Source organism: Solanum tuberosum, unplaced genomic scaffold, assembly GCF_000226075.1.
Source record: "Solanum tuberosum cultivar DM 1-3 516 R44 unplaced genomic scaffold, SolTub_3.0 scf00528, whole genome shotgun sequence".
Classification (NCBI taxonomy): Eukaryota; Viridiplantae; Streptophyta; class Magnoliopsida; order Solanales; family Solanaceae; genus Solanum; species Solanum tuberosum.
This window is the reverse complement of record NW_006239446.1, coordinates 207,637-224,303: the sequence shown is the minus strand read 5'-3', so window position 1 is coordinate 224,303 and position 16,667 is coordinate 207,637. Positions and strand designations below refer to the sequence as shown.

The 16,667-nt window shown below is 33.5% G+C and overlaps 3 protein-coding genes across 4 annotated transcripts; all 3 read right to left on the bottom strand.

Moving 5' to 3' along the window:
- Positions 1 to 2,444: 2,444 nt before the first annotated feature.
- On the bottom strand, positions 2,445 to 7,425 carry LOC102582278 (diacylglycerol O-acyltransferase 2). Its single transcript, XM_006364953.2, has 9 exons — positions 7,045 to 7,425; positions 6,875 to 6,949; positions 6,689 to 6,774; positions 4,944 to 5,050; positions 4,702 to 4,857; positions 4,198 to 4,284; positions 3,836 to 3,933; positions 2,912 to 2,999; positions 2,445 to 2,702 (listed from the first exon to the last, which is right to left on the bottom strand). The coding sequence occupies exons 1-9, from the start codon at positions 7,245 to 7,247 to the stop codon at positions 2,601 to 2,603; spliced, it is 1,002 nt and encodes a 333-aa protein (XP_006365015.1). The 5' UTR covers positions 7,248 to 7,425; the 3' UTR covers positions 2,445 to 2,600.
- Positions 7,426 to 8,902: 1,477 nt separating this feature from the next.
- Positions 8,903 to 11,724, bottom strand: LOC107058478 (uncharacterized). Its single transcript, XM_015304238.1, has 5 exons — positions 11,508 to 11,724; positions 11,153 to 11,405; positions 10,663 to 11,050; positions 10,018 to 10,384; positions 8,903 to 9,024 (listed from the first exon to the last, which is right to left on the bottom strand). The coding sequence occupies exons 1-5, from the start codon at positions 11,722 to 11,724 to the stop codon at positions 8,903 to 8,905; spliced, it is 1,347 nt and encodes a 448-aa protein (XP_015159724.1).
- A 2,975-nt stretch (positions 11,725 to 14,699) lies between these two features.
- On the bottom strand, positions 14,700 to 16,026 carry LOC107058479 (uncharacterized). Of its 2 annotated transcripts, none has more exons than XM_015304239.1 (4): positions 15,877 to 16,026; positions 15,620 to 15,790; positions 15,336 to 15,449; positions 14,700 to 14,904 (listed from the first exon to the last, which is right to left on the bottom strand). In XM_015304239.1, the coding sequence occupies exons 1-4, from the start codon at positions 15,949 to 15,951 to the stop codon at positions 14,788 to 14,790; spliced, it is 477 nt and encodes a 158-aa protein (XP_015159725.1). In that variant the 5' UTR covers positions 15,952 to 16,026; the 3' UTR covers positions 14,700 to 14,787. The 2 variants fall into 2 exon arrangements, with proteins under 2 accessions (XP_015159725.1, XP_015159726.1); XM_015304240.1 differs by having other exon boundaries at positions 15,336 to 15,443.
- Between the last annotated feature and the right edge of the window lie 641 nt (positions 16,027 to 16,667).

The following is a 16,667-nucleotide window of genomic DNA, read 5'->3' as shown; positions in this document are numbered from 1 at the left end:
AAAATACGGTATTAAATAGTCTAGGGAGGTAATAGGTCCTCATGAAAGTTTAGTATCGCAACAGCAAATTCGACCAAAGTTGGGGTATTTTTCAAATCCTTATCCCTATGATATATAAATTAATTAGTAAAATACAATAATTTTGATTACTCATAAAATCTCAAAACACTCTTTAAATTAATAAATATTAATTCATCGATTATATAATACATTTATAAAATAATAAATTTGTATCATCCCACTCCCACCTATATTACTTTAGAGGAACTTTCACATATAGTCACTCAAAAATAGCTTAATTATGCTCCATAGTTATATTTGTTCATTACGATTTGTAGCTACATGTTATAGGGAGGAGAGTGACGAGTGAGATTGGGAGAGGGAGGAGAGAGGCGAGCGAGAGAGGGCAAAGAGTGGAGAGAGGCGAGTTGTATATGTATATTTATCAAATAATTGTATATATATATATATATACGTATGTATGTAATACATACAAATACAATTAGTTTCTCCCTACTCTCTGCCCTCTCTCGCTCACCTCTCTCCTCCCAATCTCGCTCAACTCTCTCCTTCATCTCCTAATCTCGCTCGCTAGAGAGGGCAAAGAGTGGAGAGAGGCGAGTTGTATATGTATATTTATCAAAATAATTGTATATATATATATATATATATGTATGTATGTATGTAACTGGTATATATATGTATTTGTATATCTAGCGAGCGAGATTAGGAGATGAAGGAGAGAGTTGAGCGAGATTGGGAGGAGAGAGGTGAGCGAGAGAGGGCAGAGAGTAGGGAGAGACTAATTGTATTTGTATGTATGTCATATAATTGTATATATGTGTAATTTGTATTTGTATATGTATAAAAGAGGACAAGTGACGTAGTTAAAACTAAAATTAAGTTGTGAGCTGTAATTAATTCAAACTATAGCTATATTAGCTAATTAACTAGTATATATTTGCCTTTTCACATAATTGTATAATTAATTACTTGCAGCACATACAATGACTAAGGTTATTGCTGAGTACTTAGTGATTTTATCAAGTACTTCCATTATGAATTACATATTTACTCCCCGTCCAACAATAGTTATCCACTATACTAAAAATAGATGTCCAGTTTAAAAAATCAAGAGATGATTTATCTTTTGTGTCTATTTTGCCCTTTCTATTAAATATTGTTTATCATTTAAACACATTTCTCAAAACATTAAATTTAATAAAGTCAAAGGATAAAATAATAATAATATTACCCCATTATTTATTGTTTCTTAAGAGGTGTGCCAAATCAATAGTGATAACTATTGTTCGAAAGAGGGAATATCATTTAGTCCTTAGCATAAGTCATAACTTTATCTATTTTAAGAATTTAAGAGAGTCTCTTAACCTTTTTCCATATTATCCTTAATATTAAATAATTATATAAAATTGTAATAATCAAATTTAAAATTTCAAAACATCATTAATATGATTAATTTAAGAGTAATATACACTTCGAAATAAAGCTTTCTTACGAAGTGTATCTGACCAACATGGATCAAGCATAGGGGTGGGCATGGTATGGTACGGTATTTAAAAATTTTGATATCGTAATTTTGATATTTGATTTTGAAAATATTATACCATTACCATATCAATTTAATTCGGTATAGTTCGATATATTAAAGTTTGATTTCAGCATTTTACGGTATGGGAAATCGATAACCATAATTTGTTCAACCTCGACTAATATATACTCGTATAATAGGGTATTATGGCTTCGACAATTAAAAAAGGTCTCAATTGTATCATACTAACACATTACACATATGTGCAAAATAAAGTACACACAACTCTTTGAGATGATTTTAGCCACCGGGGACCGGCTCAATGAGCACCGGTCAAGATCAAATATGTTTATCAAAGTGCTTCTCCGAATCATTTTGTTAATCAATTACAATTCAAATACATTTCAATCAAAATAGAGTAATCAAAGTTTTAACTTCTAAACATTAAGTTTATTCTAATATTAGGTTGCATGTTAGAATTTTAATAATATATATGTTATTATGTAATTATATACAATATGTTATTATGTAATTATATACTTCGTTATTGTATACGATATTTCAATATGCTATATCTAAATACCAAATATCGTGCCGAATACCAAAATAAATTAAAATATATACCATATACCGCACTAAATACCATAATATCAAAATCACAGTATTAAAAATTTCAATATGATGTGATCTTTCAATATATACCATACCATGCCCACCCCTAGCCTTAGCCTAGCGACAAGAAACGGAGGAGTGTTGTCAGTTTTTTTAAAATATAATTAACTACAGTTTTCATCTTTATGCTTAGTTAATGGTAAATATAACAATAATATTAAATTGAAATCAAGGAATAAATCAGAATAATCTAATCAAATTATAACGACTACAAATAAGAATATTAGTGACTGCAAATTTCTTTTTTCATTTATTTCTTTCTTCCCATGACTGCCTCTCTCCATGAGTACAGTTAGATGCAAATTAAATTATATAGTCACAAGAAGATTTAGATACATATGAATCATGATACACATTAATGCAGAGTTATCATATAACATTAAAGAACTCTCAGTGGTAGATCTTCATAACCAACCCTCTTTTTGTGCCTTTCAAACAGTTCTTGCATTGCTTCAATAAACCGACTGTGCACTTCAGAAACCTTCAACAGAAAAAAAACTAAGGTGAATTATGGGTCCAGATATTATATTTGTTGAAATTTTTTGAGTTTTAACATAATTTATGCTCTGCATCGAAAATACTGGACATCTGGTGTTGAAGCACCAAATCAAGCCCCATATGACTAGACCACAATATTACTCGTTGCCAATAGCAGAGAAAGAGACAGACTAACAGGGTGAACTGACATACCTCTTCAACGGTTGGCTCTGGATTTTTCTTGAGCACAATTGGCCTACCAACTACAACATGCATGGGTCGTTGAAATGGTACCGGAGAGCTGCAGTGAAACACCATGACATTACAGAGATGAAAATAGCAACACGAGTGGCAAAATGCATTATAGACGTTTCTAAAAATATTCTAGGAACCACTATGGCCATCGAAATCCATCTTATGATGACTAACACTACACACTCATTTTTCCTCTATTCTATTTACAATAATGTATTCTTTCACTGTTGGTGGTGATAGTAACAGCTCTGCATTATTGGATCAGGGCGAGATTTAGTAATAAGGTAACAAAAGGTCAGAGTGAAAAAAAAAACTTGAATAAAATAAAACCAATCCCAATTAGCCTAGGACGATGGCTGTACGTTGCTGCCCAGTTTGTGTCATTTCAGCCATAAAAGATGGGTTAAAATCACCCTCATCAAACTCAAACAAAATATGGAGGTCAAAGATTTTATTGTATTGCAGAAATACGGGAGGTTGGTTGCACACGGTTCAAAGCTTTGTGAATAATAGGGAAGCCACTCCACTTAAATCATTCACACACAAATTAATGTGGTTTACTAAAAAAACAGGTAGAAACTGACCACACAAAACAACCTCTTGAGGTCGATTTTCTTATTCAATTTTTTTTTTTCAATAAAGAAGCTGACCTACTGAGGTCGGTTTACTTGGCAAAAAAAATGCAAGAAATATATTAGCTGACCTCATACAAGGATTTTGTAAAACAGCTATATTCAAAACTGTGAAATGTGCATGACTTACACATCACAAGCTATGCACTTACCACTAGACCAAAGCCCCAGAGATGAGGGCCAGAGATTTTAGACTAGCTTCCTGGTATAGAAATCAATAGAAACTCAACAAAAATCTGAAATAACATACCCCAGCACGCCCCAAAAAAGAATTGGAGTGAACTTAATGAGCCTAGAGAATTCCAAGTACAGTTTCCCGCTTGGCTTCCACCATTTGTAGACATCAGTCTGCAGAATTTAGGTAAAACTGTAAGCACACGCCAGGATAGTTTTTCAATAACGCACAAAGATATGTCAACCCAAATATTTTAATAACTTGCAAGAAAAATATTCAGTCCTGCTTGAAATTTTGATCATATAGACGGATACAAAACTCGCACAGGATAGAGAATATTTCTTGCCCAAATAAAGACATCTTTACGCATCGAAGCACAAAGATGGAAGTAAATACCTGAACACTACGTAAACGGAAATAGAAGAACAAAATATCACCTGGCCGAAACAGAAAACTGGAACCAGTGGTTTGCCCGTCTCTATGGCAATTCGTACAAATCCTTTTCTTCTTTGAAGGTAGGCAATCTATCACAGGTTAAGAGAGCAATAAGATTTAACCCCTCTCGATCCCAGCACACACAGTAAAGGATATGAAATAATCTCAATTTCACACATTGTTTTCCCCAACAGGAACATAAGATGCATAGAAATTCTTTTACCATGCCATCAGTCCCAAACGTACTATAATTTCTGGTCACATAAGAAAGAAAAACTAGACCTCTTTCCTCAAATATCAGATCGTTTACAATCCAATGAAGAGAGTACTTGTTGAAAAGAGAGTAGAGCTTATATACTCTTTTGATGAGTTCCTACTAGTTATTCCTGATCAAAACTCCTTTTTGTGGGTGCATCTACTTGGTCTTACCAGGAGTTAGGAAGAAATGTGGTGAGTATAGCATAATATACTGGTTTGGAAAATACAATCAAGTTTCGAGATTGAACCTCTGATCCGTGTTCCATATAGAATGCCTCTTGAACTCCACCTGGCACTATGATGCAGCTGTAACCAGATGCCAAGAGGGATTTAAAATTTTTCCTTGTTACTGGTGCAAGTCCTAACCATGTCCAGATATGCCGCAAGAAAGGTGTATAGAACACCTGTCAATGTTTCTTCATAGTAAATGCTACAGATGAAAATAACACTATGTACAATTAAAATATAAGAACAAGGAATCAAGTCATACAGCAGTACTCGCAAGCACTTTGATTTTTGGGAGAGGCATGAAACCAGTAAGATCAGCAAGGGAAACCGCCCCAATAGGCCAAACGGAATGTGGCTCATACCCAAAAACTGTAAGTAACAACATCTGAGTTAGTCTGAAGAACAGGAACTGAAGATTTCTGATTTTCCATTAATGCGACAAGCACTCAGAATGATGTATCTAGTTCCTCGTAGAAACAGATATCATCTGCCTACAATGGAAAGGATGTGAGCAAGCGCCCCTTCAAAAAGAAGTGGATAATGGGAGTAATATATTATTATTCACAGTAGAGAAAAGAAACAAGGAAAACAAAAGAGGAAATTTTAGAACATAAGCAAGCAAGAGAAATAAAGATTCGAGGACTGAATTACCCAAACTATAGAATACTCAACAAAACAACAGAGTAAGAGAAGAGGACCAAGAGAGCAAGAGCACAGGAGGATTTCTTTTCATTTGGCCCCTTAATAATTAAAGTATACTCATTTGTTCTATTTTCTTTCAAACATATTTTCAAATCCTTAAAAAGAAATTTACTTCGAAGGGGAAATTTTCTTGTTATGGTCCTATATTTCATTTGTTCTAGAAATGCAAATTTCACACGCCAACACTTAAGGGCCAAGACCACGTGATATAGATTTAAACCTGTCTAATTTAATTCTTCACAAGACACCAAGCAAATAGAATCAGAGTCAAATGATATAAAATCGTTTTAGAAAGAGTCACAGAAAACAGGCTGAGTGGTTGAGCTAATAACAAAATGAAACAAAATAATGTATCCATCCAGCCTCCGCAAGTGGATACAAAGACTGAGAAGCTATGTTCCTAAGAATGGAGATTGCTATAGTGAGAAATTTATCAACAGAAGTGCATCAAAGTAGAAGTCTCTAGACAGCATTTAAGCTAGTTAGAAGTCAACTATGGTTTAGACAAAAGCAAGCCTCCCAAGCTGACACAGGTTTACATAACTTGTCATCTAAAAGCAATAGCATTGGTCAACTTATGTTGAAGCAAGTACACTAATCACTGTTTTGATTGAGATTGCAGTTGATTGGTTATTACCTTCAATTTACTTCCTCCGTTTCAATTAATTTATTTTACTTTCATGTTTAGTGTATTTAAAAAAGAATGCATATTTTCCTTTTGTTGGTAACTCTTAAATTCTAACTTTCCACGCAACATGTTTAAGATTAAAGAACATTTTGGAACATTCTACGTATCTTCAATTTAAGACTACAAGATTCGAAAGTCTTCTACACTTCCTTAAACTCAATGTCAAATCAAAACCAGACAAAGTGAAACAGAGGGGGGAACATATTTACATGACAACAATCACACAATTATGCCAAGAAATGTACGGCTTTATGACGGATATAGATAGCTTGGTAATCCCCAATGTTTCCAAGTGATCAAGTGAATTGCAAGTTCATGAGCACACACAAAAGTATAAACTTTAATCAGCCCCTGATGTTTTATTGGAGTCTGCCTAAAATAGAAAAGTGGGGACTACAATTTTTTGCAAGCTATCATTCCGCAGGCAAGACAGCTGCAAATAGACTAACCAATTATAGCAGAAACACTGTGCAAGTCTCTTCTTATACAAAAGAGAAAAAACTAATTCACAATGGGAAATGCATGACAGGTTAGTTGATTCCCCAACCCCCAACTCAAATTAAAGAAAGTTGATTTCTTTATTCTTATCGAGGATGGATAGTAGTCACTAATTTTACCGTAAGCCTCATTAGGATCAAATGCTTTGATGTCCTCTACATACAAATGCACCGGAAAATAGCCACAAGCATGCTTACAGATGTACCTGAAGAACCCCAATTTTCAGCATGAATAATACAGCAGAAACCCAATAGTTTCCACTTAATCAGATAAATACTAAATTGCACCCACAAAAAAACACTTACCTAGCTAATCTTCGCCCCAAATTATTTTTCTCATCAATCGGAATGAGAATAAGTATAAGCAATATTCCTATAACTCTGAAACAAAATTTCAACAAAGTCAAAGTCAAACTCAAACTACTGGGAAGAAAGAAATAAGAGATAGAGAGAAAGTAAAGAGAAAACTAACATACATGAGTGCTTTGGAGAAAGGAAGAAAAACAAAGGAAGCAATAAGGATTAAGAAGTTGAAATGGACGGAGCCAAGCCATAAGACCAACGCCAATACGGTGTAAAATAATGACCCGGAATTTGTCCCTTTAAACTCCACCGGCGTCGGAGTTGACGGCGGCGCCGGTTTTTGATGAATTACAGAATCGTCATCTCGTATAGCCATGGGTGAAAATTCAAATCGAAACGAATAAAACAGAAAAAATTAATATGAAATTAAAGAATTGGTTATGAATTTATAGGAAGAAAGTTGGGAATCATGCAGTAGCTAATTTCCCTTTTTTTAGATAATAAAGAGTAGTGTTGGTTGTGTTGGTTGTAGAATTGATGATGTTGTTCCAGTGACTTCGCGTCGAAAGCATCGACTTATTTTATTAATATTAATATTAATTCGTTCACTTTTAATTGTTATTATTTTTATTTTTATAATTAAATTATAAAAGCTTTAATTAACAATGTATTTTTTCATATATAAAAAAATTATAATTTATATTATTTTTGATATAAATTTTAAATATCTGAATTTTTTATTTAAAATATTAATTTAATTTAATCTTAAAAATTAATTAATTTAAAAATGTAACATAACAACTAACAAGTGGAGGACGAGAGGATAATTTTGATTTTTGTGAGTTGTGATTTTGAAGTCAGCGCGTGGAATTTACATAAAACACGTGGTTTCTACAGAGAAAATGACAGCCTGATAAAACATGGGTCCTTTCTTCATTCTAGTGGTCACGTACGAAGGTTAAAAATATTTATTTTGTCAAAAAGATATTATTCATTTTGTTTTATTTCGATTTTTTACTTGTCCTTTTTTATTTGTTATTTTTTTATAAAAATAATATTCTTTATCTATAAATTCTTCAATTTCTTTAGAGAGTTAATGTTTTTTTTTTTAAAAAAGGTAGAATCTTTTTAATGAATAAACTTAATTTTGGAATTCTATCAATTACTAGGGATAAAATGATAAATTCGCTATGTCAATTATTATTATTTTCTTAATAAGTGTGTCAAGTTAAAAATAGACAAATAATACATTATTTTCCTCGTGCTAAAAGCTAATTACATTATTTTCCTATTTGTTTTCAAATTAATAAAAATCTCATAAAACTTATGAATTTCAGATACATCACTGGACTTCTGGATACATCAACAAACATCCGATACATAAGGGAGGATGTATCAAAGAGAAGATAGGGATGTATAAGAGAAGAGATAGAACATCCAGATTCATAAGGGAGTGATGTATCTGGAGGGGATATGATGTATCAACGAAAGGAAAGTGATGTATTCGAGAGAGGATTTTTTTTTAATGGTGGCAAAATAAAATGTGTATTTAGGTGATTTTTCCAAAAAATGTATTACTCCCCTGTTCACTTTTACTTGTCACTAATTTCTAAAATAGATTTTCATTTTTAGTTGTTATTTTTGACATATCAAGAAAAGATAATGTTTTTTTTTCATATTTTACCCATAACATTAAATACTATTCTCCATATCATTCTTTAAGACCCAATACTTAACATTTATTAGTAGGAATTTTACGGTAAAATACTTATATGAATAATTGTTTTCTTAATGTGTGTGTCAAGTCAAACAACGACAAGTAAAAACAAATGGATGTAATACTTTTTTCTAGGAATCAAATTGTTTGGCCAAAATTGTTTTGAAAAGAAACTAAAAAAATCTATTTTTTACAACAAAAATAAATTAGAAAATTATTTTTTCCAAGATTAAAATATTGTTACCATATATACATATTTAAAATAATTTATCTTTATAAAATAACTATCTCTTTGAAGAAGGACGAACTCTTCTTTATATACACAATTTTCTGTACGAAATTGGAAGAAGAATTGCTGCTTTCAAGCGTGAACCAGGTCCAGGATTCGGACTAGGAATTGCTATTTTTTCCGATGCAGTTAGCTCTATTCCCTGACCTGAGGGCGGGAACCGTCTTATCTTAGGGTATATTTTTTCATAATTTGACTCTCCAAAACATTTTTTTTTAAAACTTAATCAAACACAATTTATTTATTGAAGCAAATTAGCCAAAAACGAATTAGCCTAAACCAAATTATTTATTTCAAATTGAACTTTCTAGCAACAAAAGTCTCTTTTTCAGCCAAACATTTTGGCAAATGTCTCTTTTACAACCAAACATGTTACAGGCCGTATATACAACAACAACAACATACCCAGTGAAATCCCACTAGGTGGGGTCTGGGGAGGGTAGAGTGTACACAGACCTTGCCACTACCTCGTGGAAGTAGAGAGGCTGTTTCCGAAAGACCCTCAGCTCAAGTACATCAAATCCAAGTAGAAGGCGAGGAAAATAGTGTATAAAACATACCATCCAATAAGAAAGATAGTATACAATCAACAAAGGAGACAGTAACATCCAAAGAACAATGCGATAAGTGAAACGCAGTAAACAACAAACGGCTAGGACTGCTCCAAACGCTAACAACCCAAACCCTCGCAAGGGAAGACAACCCGCTAACCCTACTAACCTTCAACCTTAATACGCGACCTCCACTCCTTCCTATCTAGAGTCATGTCCTCGGTAATGTGTAGCTAGGCCAAGTCCTGTCTAATCACCTCTCCCCAATACTTCTTGGGCCTACCTCTACCCCTCCGCGTACCCTCTACAACCAGCCCCTCACACCTCCTCACTGGGGCGTCTTCGCACCGTCTCTTCACATGTCCAAACCATCTCAGTCTCGCTTCCCTCAGCTTGTCCACCACAGAGGCCACTCCCACCTTCTCCCGGATAACCTCATTCCTAATCTTATCGCTCCTAGTGTGCCCACACATCCATCTCAACATCCTCATCTCCGCAACATGCATTTTCTGAACATGTGAGTTCTTGACTGGCCAACACTCCGCTCCATACAACAAGGACGGTCTAACTACCACTCTGTAGAACTTACCTTTAAGTTTAGGCGGGATTTTCTTATCACACAAGACTCCAGAGGCAAGCCTCCATTTCATCCAAGCAGCCCCAATGCGATGTGTGACATCATCGTCGATGTCACCACTTTCTTGGATTACAGACCCAAGATACTTAAAACTTTCTTTCTTAGGAATGATTTGTGTGTCAAGTCTCACTTCCCCATCTGCCTCATCCAACGCCTCACTGAATTTGCACCCCAAATATTCTGTTTTGGTCCTACTCAACTTGAACCCTTTGGACTCAATCGTTTGTCTCCACACTTCCAACCTCGCATTAACTCTGTCCCGCGTCTCATCAATCAGTACTATGTCATCCGCAAATAACATACACCATGGGGACCTTCTCTTGAATAGACCGCGTCAACTCATCCATCACCAAAGCAAATAGAAAAGGGCTAAGGACTGATCCTTGGTGCAACCCCATCTCAACTGGGAAAAGTTCCGAGTCACCTCCAACCGTTCTAACCGGAGTCTTGGCTCCACCGTATATGTCCTTTATCGCCCTAATATAAATCATCGGGACACCTTTTAGCCTCCAGGCACCTCCAAAGGACACTCCTCGGTACTTGTCATAGGCCTTTTCAAGGTCAATGAACACCCTTCCTCTCTCTATATTTTTCTACCAGTCTTCGCATAAGATGAATGGCTTCGGTCGTCGACCATCCCGGCATGAATCCAAACTGATTCTCAGAAATGGACACCCCTCTTCTCACCCTCATCTCCACCACTCTCTCCCAAATCTTCATAGTATGGCTTAGCAATTTGATACCCCTGTAGTTGTTACAGTTCTGGATATCACCCTTGTTTTTATACAACGGAACCATCGTACTCCACCTCCATTCATCAGGCATCTTTGCTATCTTAAAAATAACATTAAACAACCCAGTCAACCACTCTATACCTGCCTTGTCCGTGCTCTTCCAAAAATCCACCGGAATCTCATCGGGTCCGGTCGCTCTTCCCCTGCTCATCCTACTAATAGCAAGTATAACCTCCTCGATCATAAAATACCTGCAATACCCAAAGTCCCGAAGTCTTTCCGAGTGTGCCAAATCACCCAACACAATGTCTCCGCCCTCTTTTTCATTTAAAAGTTTGTGAAAGTATCTTCACCATCTCTGTTTGATGGATGTCTCATCCACCAATACTTTGCCTTCCTCATCCTTGATACACTTCACTTGGTCCAAGTCGCGAGCCTTCCTCTCTCTTGCTTTTGCGAGCCTATACAATTTCTTATCCCCACCTTTGTCCCCCAGCTCGACATACAAGCATTCGAAAGCTGCCGTTTTAGCCTTCGTAACTGCTAACTTAGCTTCTGTCTTTGTCGTCTTATAGACTTTCTTAAGCGTCCGCTTCTCTTCCTCGTCTACACACTCCACCAACTTTGTGTATGCAGCCTTCTTCGCTTCCACTTTGCCTTAGACTTCCCCATTCCACCACCAATCTCCTTTATGGCCTCCAAATTTACCCCTTGACACCCCTAACACCTTTGAAGCAACTTCCCTAATGCAACTAGCTGCTTTATTCCACATGGTGTCCGCGTCCCCGCTACCACTCCAAGCCCCCATCCCACTCAACTTCTCACCCATCTCCCGCGAAAGGTCAGGGGTCAAGCCACCCCATTTAATCCTCGGTCGATCAGGTACAATCTTCTTCCTCCTATCCCTCTTAATTTCCAGGTCCATCACCAAAACCTTGTGTTGGGTAGTACAATTTTCACTTGGGATAACCTTGCAGTCCTTAACGAGGCCTCTATCACCCTTCCTAAGGAGTAGGTAATCTATCTGAGTCTTAGCTACCGAGCTGTTACAAGCCGTATATACGTTGGGTTAATTTAGATTTTTTAAATGTCAAATAAATTAGTTGCCTCAAACTTCAAAATTTATAAATTATGTTAATAAAAAAAAAGTTCTTATCAGTTTTTTTTTTTCTGATAAAGTTTATATATAATAAATATATAATTGTGCTTCAATTTTAATTTTTTTAATAAGATAAAATAATTTGAAGTATTTCTTTAGAAAATGTGAGATGAGTGATGATTATATTAAAAAATACTAACAAAAATAATAATTAAATTACATAAAGTAAATATTATTAATTAATAAGTCATAATGAAAATGATTATAATCTAAAATTACTAAATCACATTAAACTATATACAATTAATAAATAGTAATTATATGACTAAATATTTAAAATAAAGTTATGTACTGACACTATTTAAACAAATGCAAGATTAAAGAGTGATTATTTAACATAATATCCTTCTTAATGTTGAATTACGGCATTAATATTAATTTGATTTTGATTTTTAAACTTTTATTTAAATTACTACTAATATTATTGAGCTATAAATTTTATTGAATTTATTTTGCCAGCGTATAGCCTCTAGCCGCAGGCTACGTATTGATTTTATTTTTTATAATAAAAAATTAAGAAAACTAGATCTATGTTACCTACTCCCATTAAACTATACTTTTTTTTAAGATAGCATTGCTAACCTAGACTGGATTCTAATTGATCAGATTAAATACCTAGATTAACTAGAGGTTATTCAACGAACTCTAATAAATTATCGACCCATTTTTGATACTATATATGATTTCTTGTTGTTCTTGGAACGAACACTCATGTGTATGTGATAAATACGGGGGCAAAGCCAAAATTCTAGCTACGAATTTGTTGCAACTAATGAGTACTTATTTTCACTTAAATTATACTATATGTTATAATTTTTACAAAATTTGGGAAGCTGTTAGTTTAAAAATTCAAAATTTTGAATCCGCTTTTATTTGAATGCGGATTCATATATGTACAGTTTTATCCACCCCACACCCTTTCAAAACAAATTGTGCATGGCCAAAACAATTTGTTTCCTAAATGACAGGTCAATTTTCATGAACTAAAGTTAAGGGGCGTTTGGATTGGCATTTTTAAAGTTATTTATAAGTTAAAGTTAAAATTCATAAGTTGGGAACACTCAAATTTTTATTTTTAACGTTTTGGGTATTTTTTCAGCTTTAGAAAGTGTTTTAAAAAAAAATACTGTTTGAATTAGTCAAACATTTTCAAATTAAAAAATAACTTAAAAGTAAAAAAATAATTAAAAATAAATCAACCCAAACACATTCATATACCCATAATGACTTAAAGAAGATTACAACATTAATATGTATGATAGGATAACACAAAGTCATCACTCCTTCGTTGAACGATCGCCGATCGAGGGCATTGTAATAGTATACAATTTTGGAACCCTCATGGGTTTTGCAGTCGACCATTTGATAGCCCTGTATATTATTGATATAAACTTAACATTCAAGTATGTCTTTCTGAAGGTGTAAACCGAATGATACATTAAGCAAAATATTAGGTAAGTAAAAGAATCCAGTCCCACGTGTATTGTATTTAGGCAAAGTCTATATTTCTCACCTCTAATTTGATTCTTCTGACATCTCATGATCCCCGTCTAATTTGTTACTGTTTCATTAGTTAGTTTTTCTATTTGAGTTTGTTATAAATAATCAATTTAATTTGTTGTTGTTAAATATTTGAAGTAGTGTTTACTCCAACTTCGGTCGGATTTGTTGTTGCGATACTAAACTTTCATACGGACCTATTACCTCCAAAGACTATTTAATACCGTATTTTTTACCCCTGAACTATTTAATAGTGTATTTTAAAGATATATATGTGCCCACATGGACACATTGCTATTTATAATTTCACATTATTTTTTATGTTCACGTGGGCAAATATAAATGTTTAAAATACGGTATTAAATAGTTTAGGGAGGTAATATGTCCTCATGAAAGTTTAGTATCGCAACAACAAATCTAATAAAAGTTGGGGTATTTTTCAGACCCTTATCCAACATTATATATATCAAATAATAGATCAATTGTCCAAAAACAATTTTTCAAATACTTGGTGCACTTACTTATATTTAGAGTAGAAAAAAAAATAAAGAATAGAAAAGGTAAGGGGGAAAAAGTCAATAAGGATACATATTTGGCATTTTTAGTGCTATTGCTAGAGTACTCTCTATAATTTAACTTTTAGGCTACACATTTTATTGAGCAGCATTTCATATTTAGCTTGATAGATATAACTCTAATTTTCTCATGGATCATAGACCATCGTTCTAACTTCTAAGCTAGCTTAACGTTTCCTCATCGTTCATTATTATATATACAATCATGCTTCCACGTATAAAATAAGTTGCTTAATTGGTTGAATTTTTTGCAGAACTCTTAACTATTAATTAAGAGATGCAATTGTTTCGTTTTTCATGTATTTTTGTAAAAATATAAAGTAGTATATCATAAAAAGACCATATCCCTTTTTTAAATGTGAAATACTACAAGTCAAATCATTATCCAATATTCACATTATCTTGCTCCTGCCAGCATTGATATCTCTCTTTATTACTTTGACAATCACCAAAAGATCTCTGCAGCCTAGATTATTGCACAAGATCAAGTCACCCACTCATTTTTATAAACGATATGTTAGTATTTTTAGCTCGAACTTTATGTATATAGTACGAAAATTAAATATTCATATAAAATTTAGTTAGATCATTTTCTATAAATTCATAATAACAAGAAAACGCCTAAATTTTGAATCTGCTAGCCGACAGGTATGTTGGATGAGAAAATCATAAGCAATCAATCCACTTGAAGCTTAAACAAGTACAAATTGCAAGTACTGGGAATATAATTAAATTACATACATATTTTCAAATTTTAATTACATCCCAATCGAAGCCAGCTGCCAAGGCGCCATTTTTTCTTTGTCATTTTAGCATTACCAACAACTTTATCTGATTTCTCACTACTTAAAGATACTGTCGACGCTTCTTCCTGTAAAATATATAACAATATATATTATTAATATTAGCCAATAATCATATGTTGTAACAAATTAAAGAACTGATCATGTATTAATTGTTATATATAGACACAAGCCTATATATTGTCTAAACAAGGATGAACCTAGGCTTTGATACCATGTAAAGATATGACCCCTGAGATTAACTCAACCCGAAAAGCTAACTCATGAAAGGAGGATTGCTCAAGTCCATATAAACAGACCACTAATCTATCCCCCAACCAATGTGAACTCTTACCTAGTCTAACCGTTTCACTTGAGTAACACTTAACATCAAGGATGCTTTTGAAGAAAAGAAGTGATAAATCTTCTTATTTTTATTTAAAAAGGAAAATATATTCCGCTTATCAGTTGGTTGGTTGACTATCTAGACTTTCATTTTATCTAAACGTTATTTATTTACCTGGAGTTGTTTATGTTTGAGATTGGCCTTTTCGTCTTCGTTGTCATGATTTCTTGACCTGGATGAACTCGACCTTGATGTTTTCTCTTCTTCCATTTCTAAGCTCAGCTGCAACTAAACAACACAAATCAACATTTTATATATTACATATGTTATTATCTTAGTTTGACTGAACACAGAGTTTTAAAGAATAATAATGACTTTTGAATCAATCTTCTAATTATCTTAAACTAAAAATACGTGTAATATGTATTAAAACATTCTTTAATCTTACGATCTTAAACCTTAAAGACTCGATTCTCGAGTGCAGTGAGTCGATCAACAAGAGTGCCTTTGTGATGAACTTGTTGAAGTGCAGTAGAAAGACTCAGAGTACTGCTGCAGTACTCTGAGTCTTCTTCTTCTCCTTTCTCATTTTTTGGTGACATCCCATGTTTCTCTTCCAGAACCTGCAGCTGCATTATATGTCACGAAAAGTCGTGAACATCTATTTTTTAGTATAATGAACAAATAAAAGTGAACAGAGGAAGTAGTTACTTACTAGGAAATCGAGGCGATCTAATCTTGGAAGAACAGGTAAGGAAGAAGCTAAGTCTTTACTATCTAGATGCTTCATTTTTATTAGCTAGAGATGTTAATGGATGGAAAATGTAGCTAAGTTTTTAAAGATGGTGATGACTGAAGAAGAGGATGGTGATTTTTAAATAGAAGTGACATAATATGAAAGTGAGGAGAGGGGAGTTGGGTTTATTAATTATTGGCAACTCCTATGCCATACCCTCATGTCACCATGCTAGATTGGCTTCATCATTGCTCTTTGACTTGTACTCTTTTTTTCCCTATCATTGGTGAACAATAAATTGGGATGAGTCTGAATCTGATACTATACAAATAGATGGATTATGGATCTAATTTAATCCCAAAAGCTAACTTATGAAGAGAAGTTTATCTAAATAATTAAATTCTCATTGCTCTACGGATGTCGAACTTCTTAACAAGTATGTCTTTTGAGAATTAAGCATTTTTAAGAATGAATCATTCTTTAATACAAAAGTATAGTTAGAAACAAATGTGATTTTTTGTTTAAAATTTTTAGAACCATACTTATTTTTTGGTTGTTGCTAAAATGATACTTATTTTAAGAGGGAATAATTTTTTAAAATTTTTTTTCGTTTGGAATCTTATCTCATAGTGGCCTATCTAATTTTCTATTCTATTCTACCATATTCTACTATATTATAAAAGAGAGTTTAGGGCCAAGTATAATATATAATATTCAAGATTGGGACTTTCTTGAATATTATATATTATATTTATTATATAGTAGAACTT

Bases quoted from the DNA above. Each gene is read 5' to 3' on its own strand.
- LOC107058479 (XM_015304239.1), bottom strand. From the start codon at position 15,951: ATGAAGCATCTAGATAGTAAAGACTTAGCTTCTTCCTTACCTGTTCTT. The intron at 15,791-15,876 runs GTAAGTAACTAC...CATATAATGCAG, and splicing joins TAGATCGCCTCGATTTCCTA to CTGCAGGTTCTGGAAGAGAA. The intron at 14,905-15,335 runs GTAAATAAATAA...TATATTTTACAG, and splicing joins TCAAACATAAACAACTCCAG to GAAGAAGCGTCGACAGTATC.
- LOC107058478 (XM_015304238.1), bottom strand. From the start codon at position 11,724: ATGGACCTGGAAATTAAGAGGGATAGGAGGAAGAAGATTGTACCTGAT. The intron at 11,051-11,152 runs GTGAAGATACTT...TGGGTATTGCAG, and splicing joins ACATCCATCAAACAGAGATG to GTATTTTATGATCGAGGAGG. The intron at 10,385-10,662 runs GTAGAAAAATAT...GGTCTATTCAAG, and splicing joins TTCATCTTATGCGAAGACTG to AGAAGGTCCCCATGGTGTAT.
- LOC102582278 (XM_006364953.2), bottom strand. From the start codon at position 7,247: ATGGCTATACGAGATGACGATTCTGTAATTCATCAAAAACCGGCGCCG. The intron at 6,950-7,044 runs GTATGTTAGTTT...ATTTTGTTTCAG, and splicing joins CCTTTCTCCAAAGCACTCAT to AGTTATAGGAATATTGCTTA. The intron at 4,858-4,943 runs GTATGACTTGAT...AAACATTGACAG, and splicing joins AAGTGCTTGCGAGTACTGCT to GTGTTCTATACACCTTTCTT.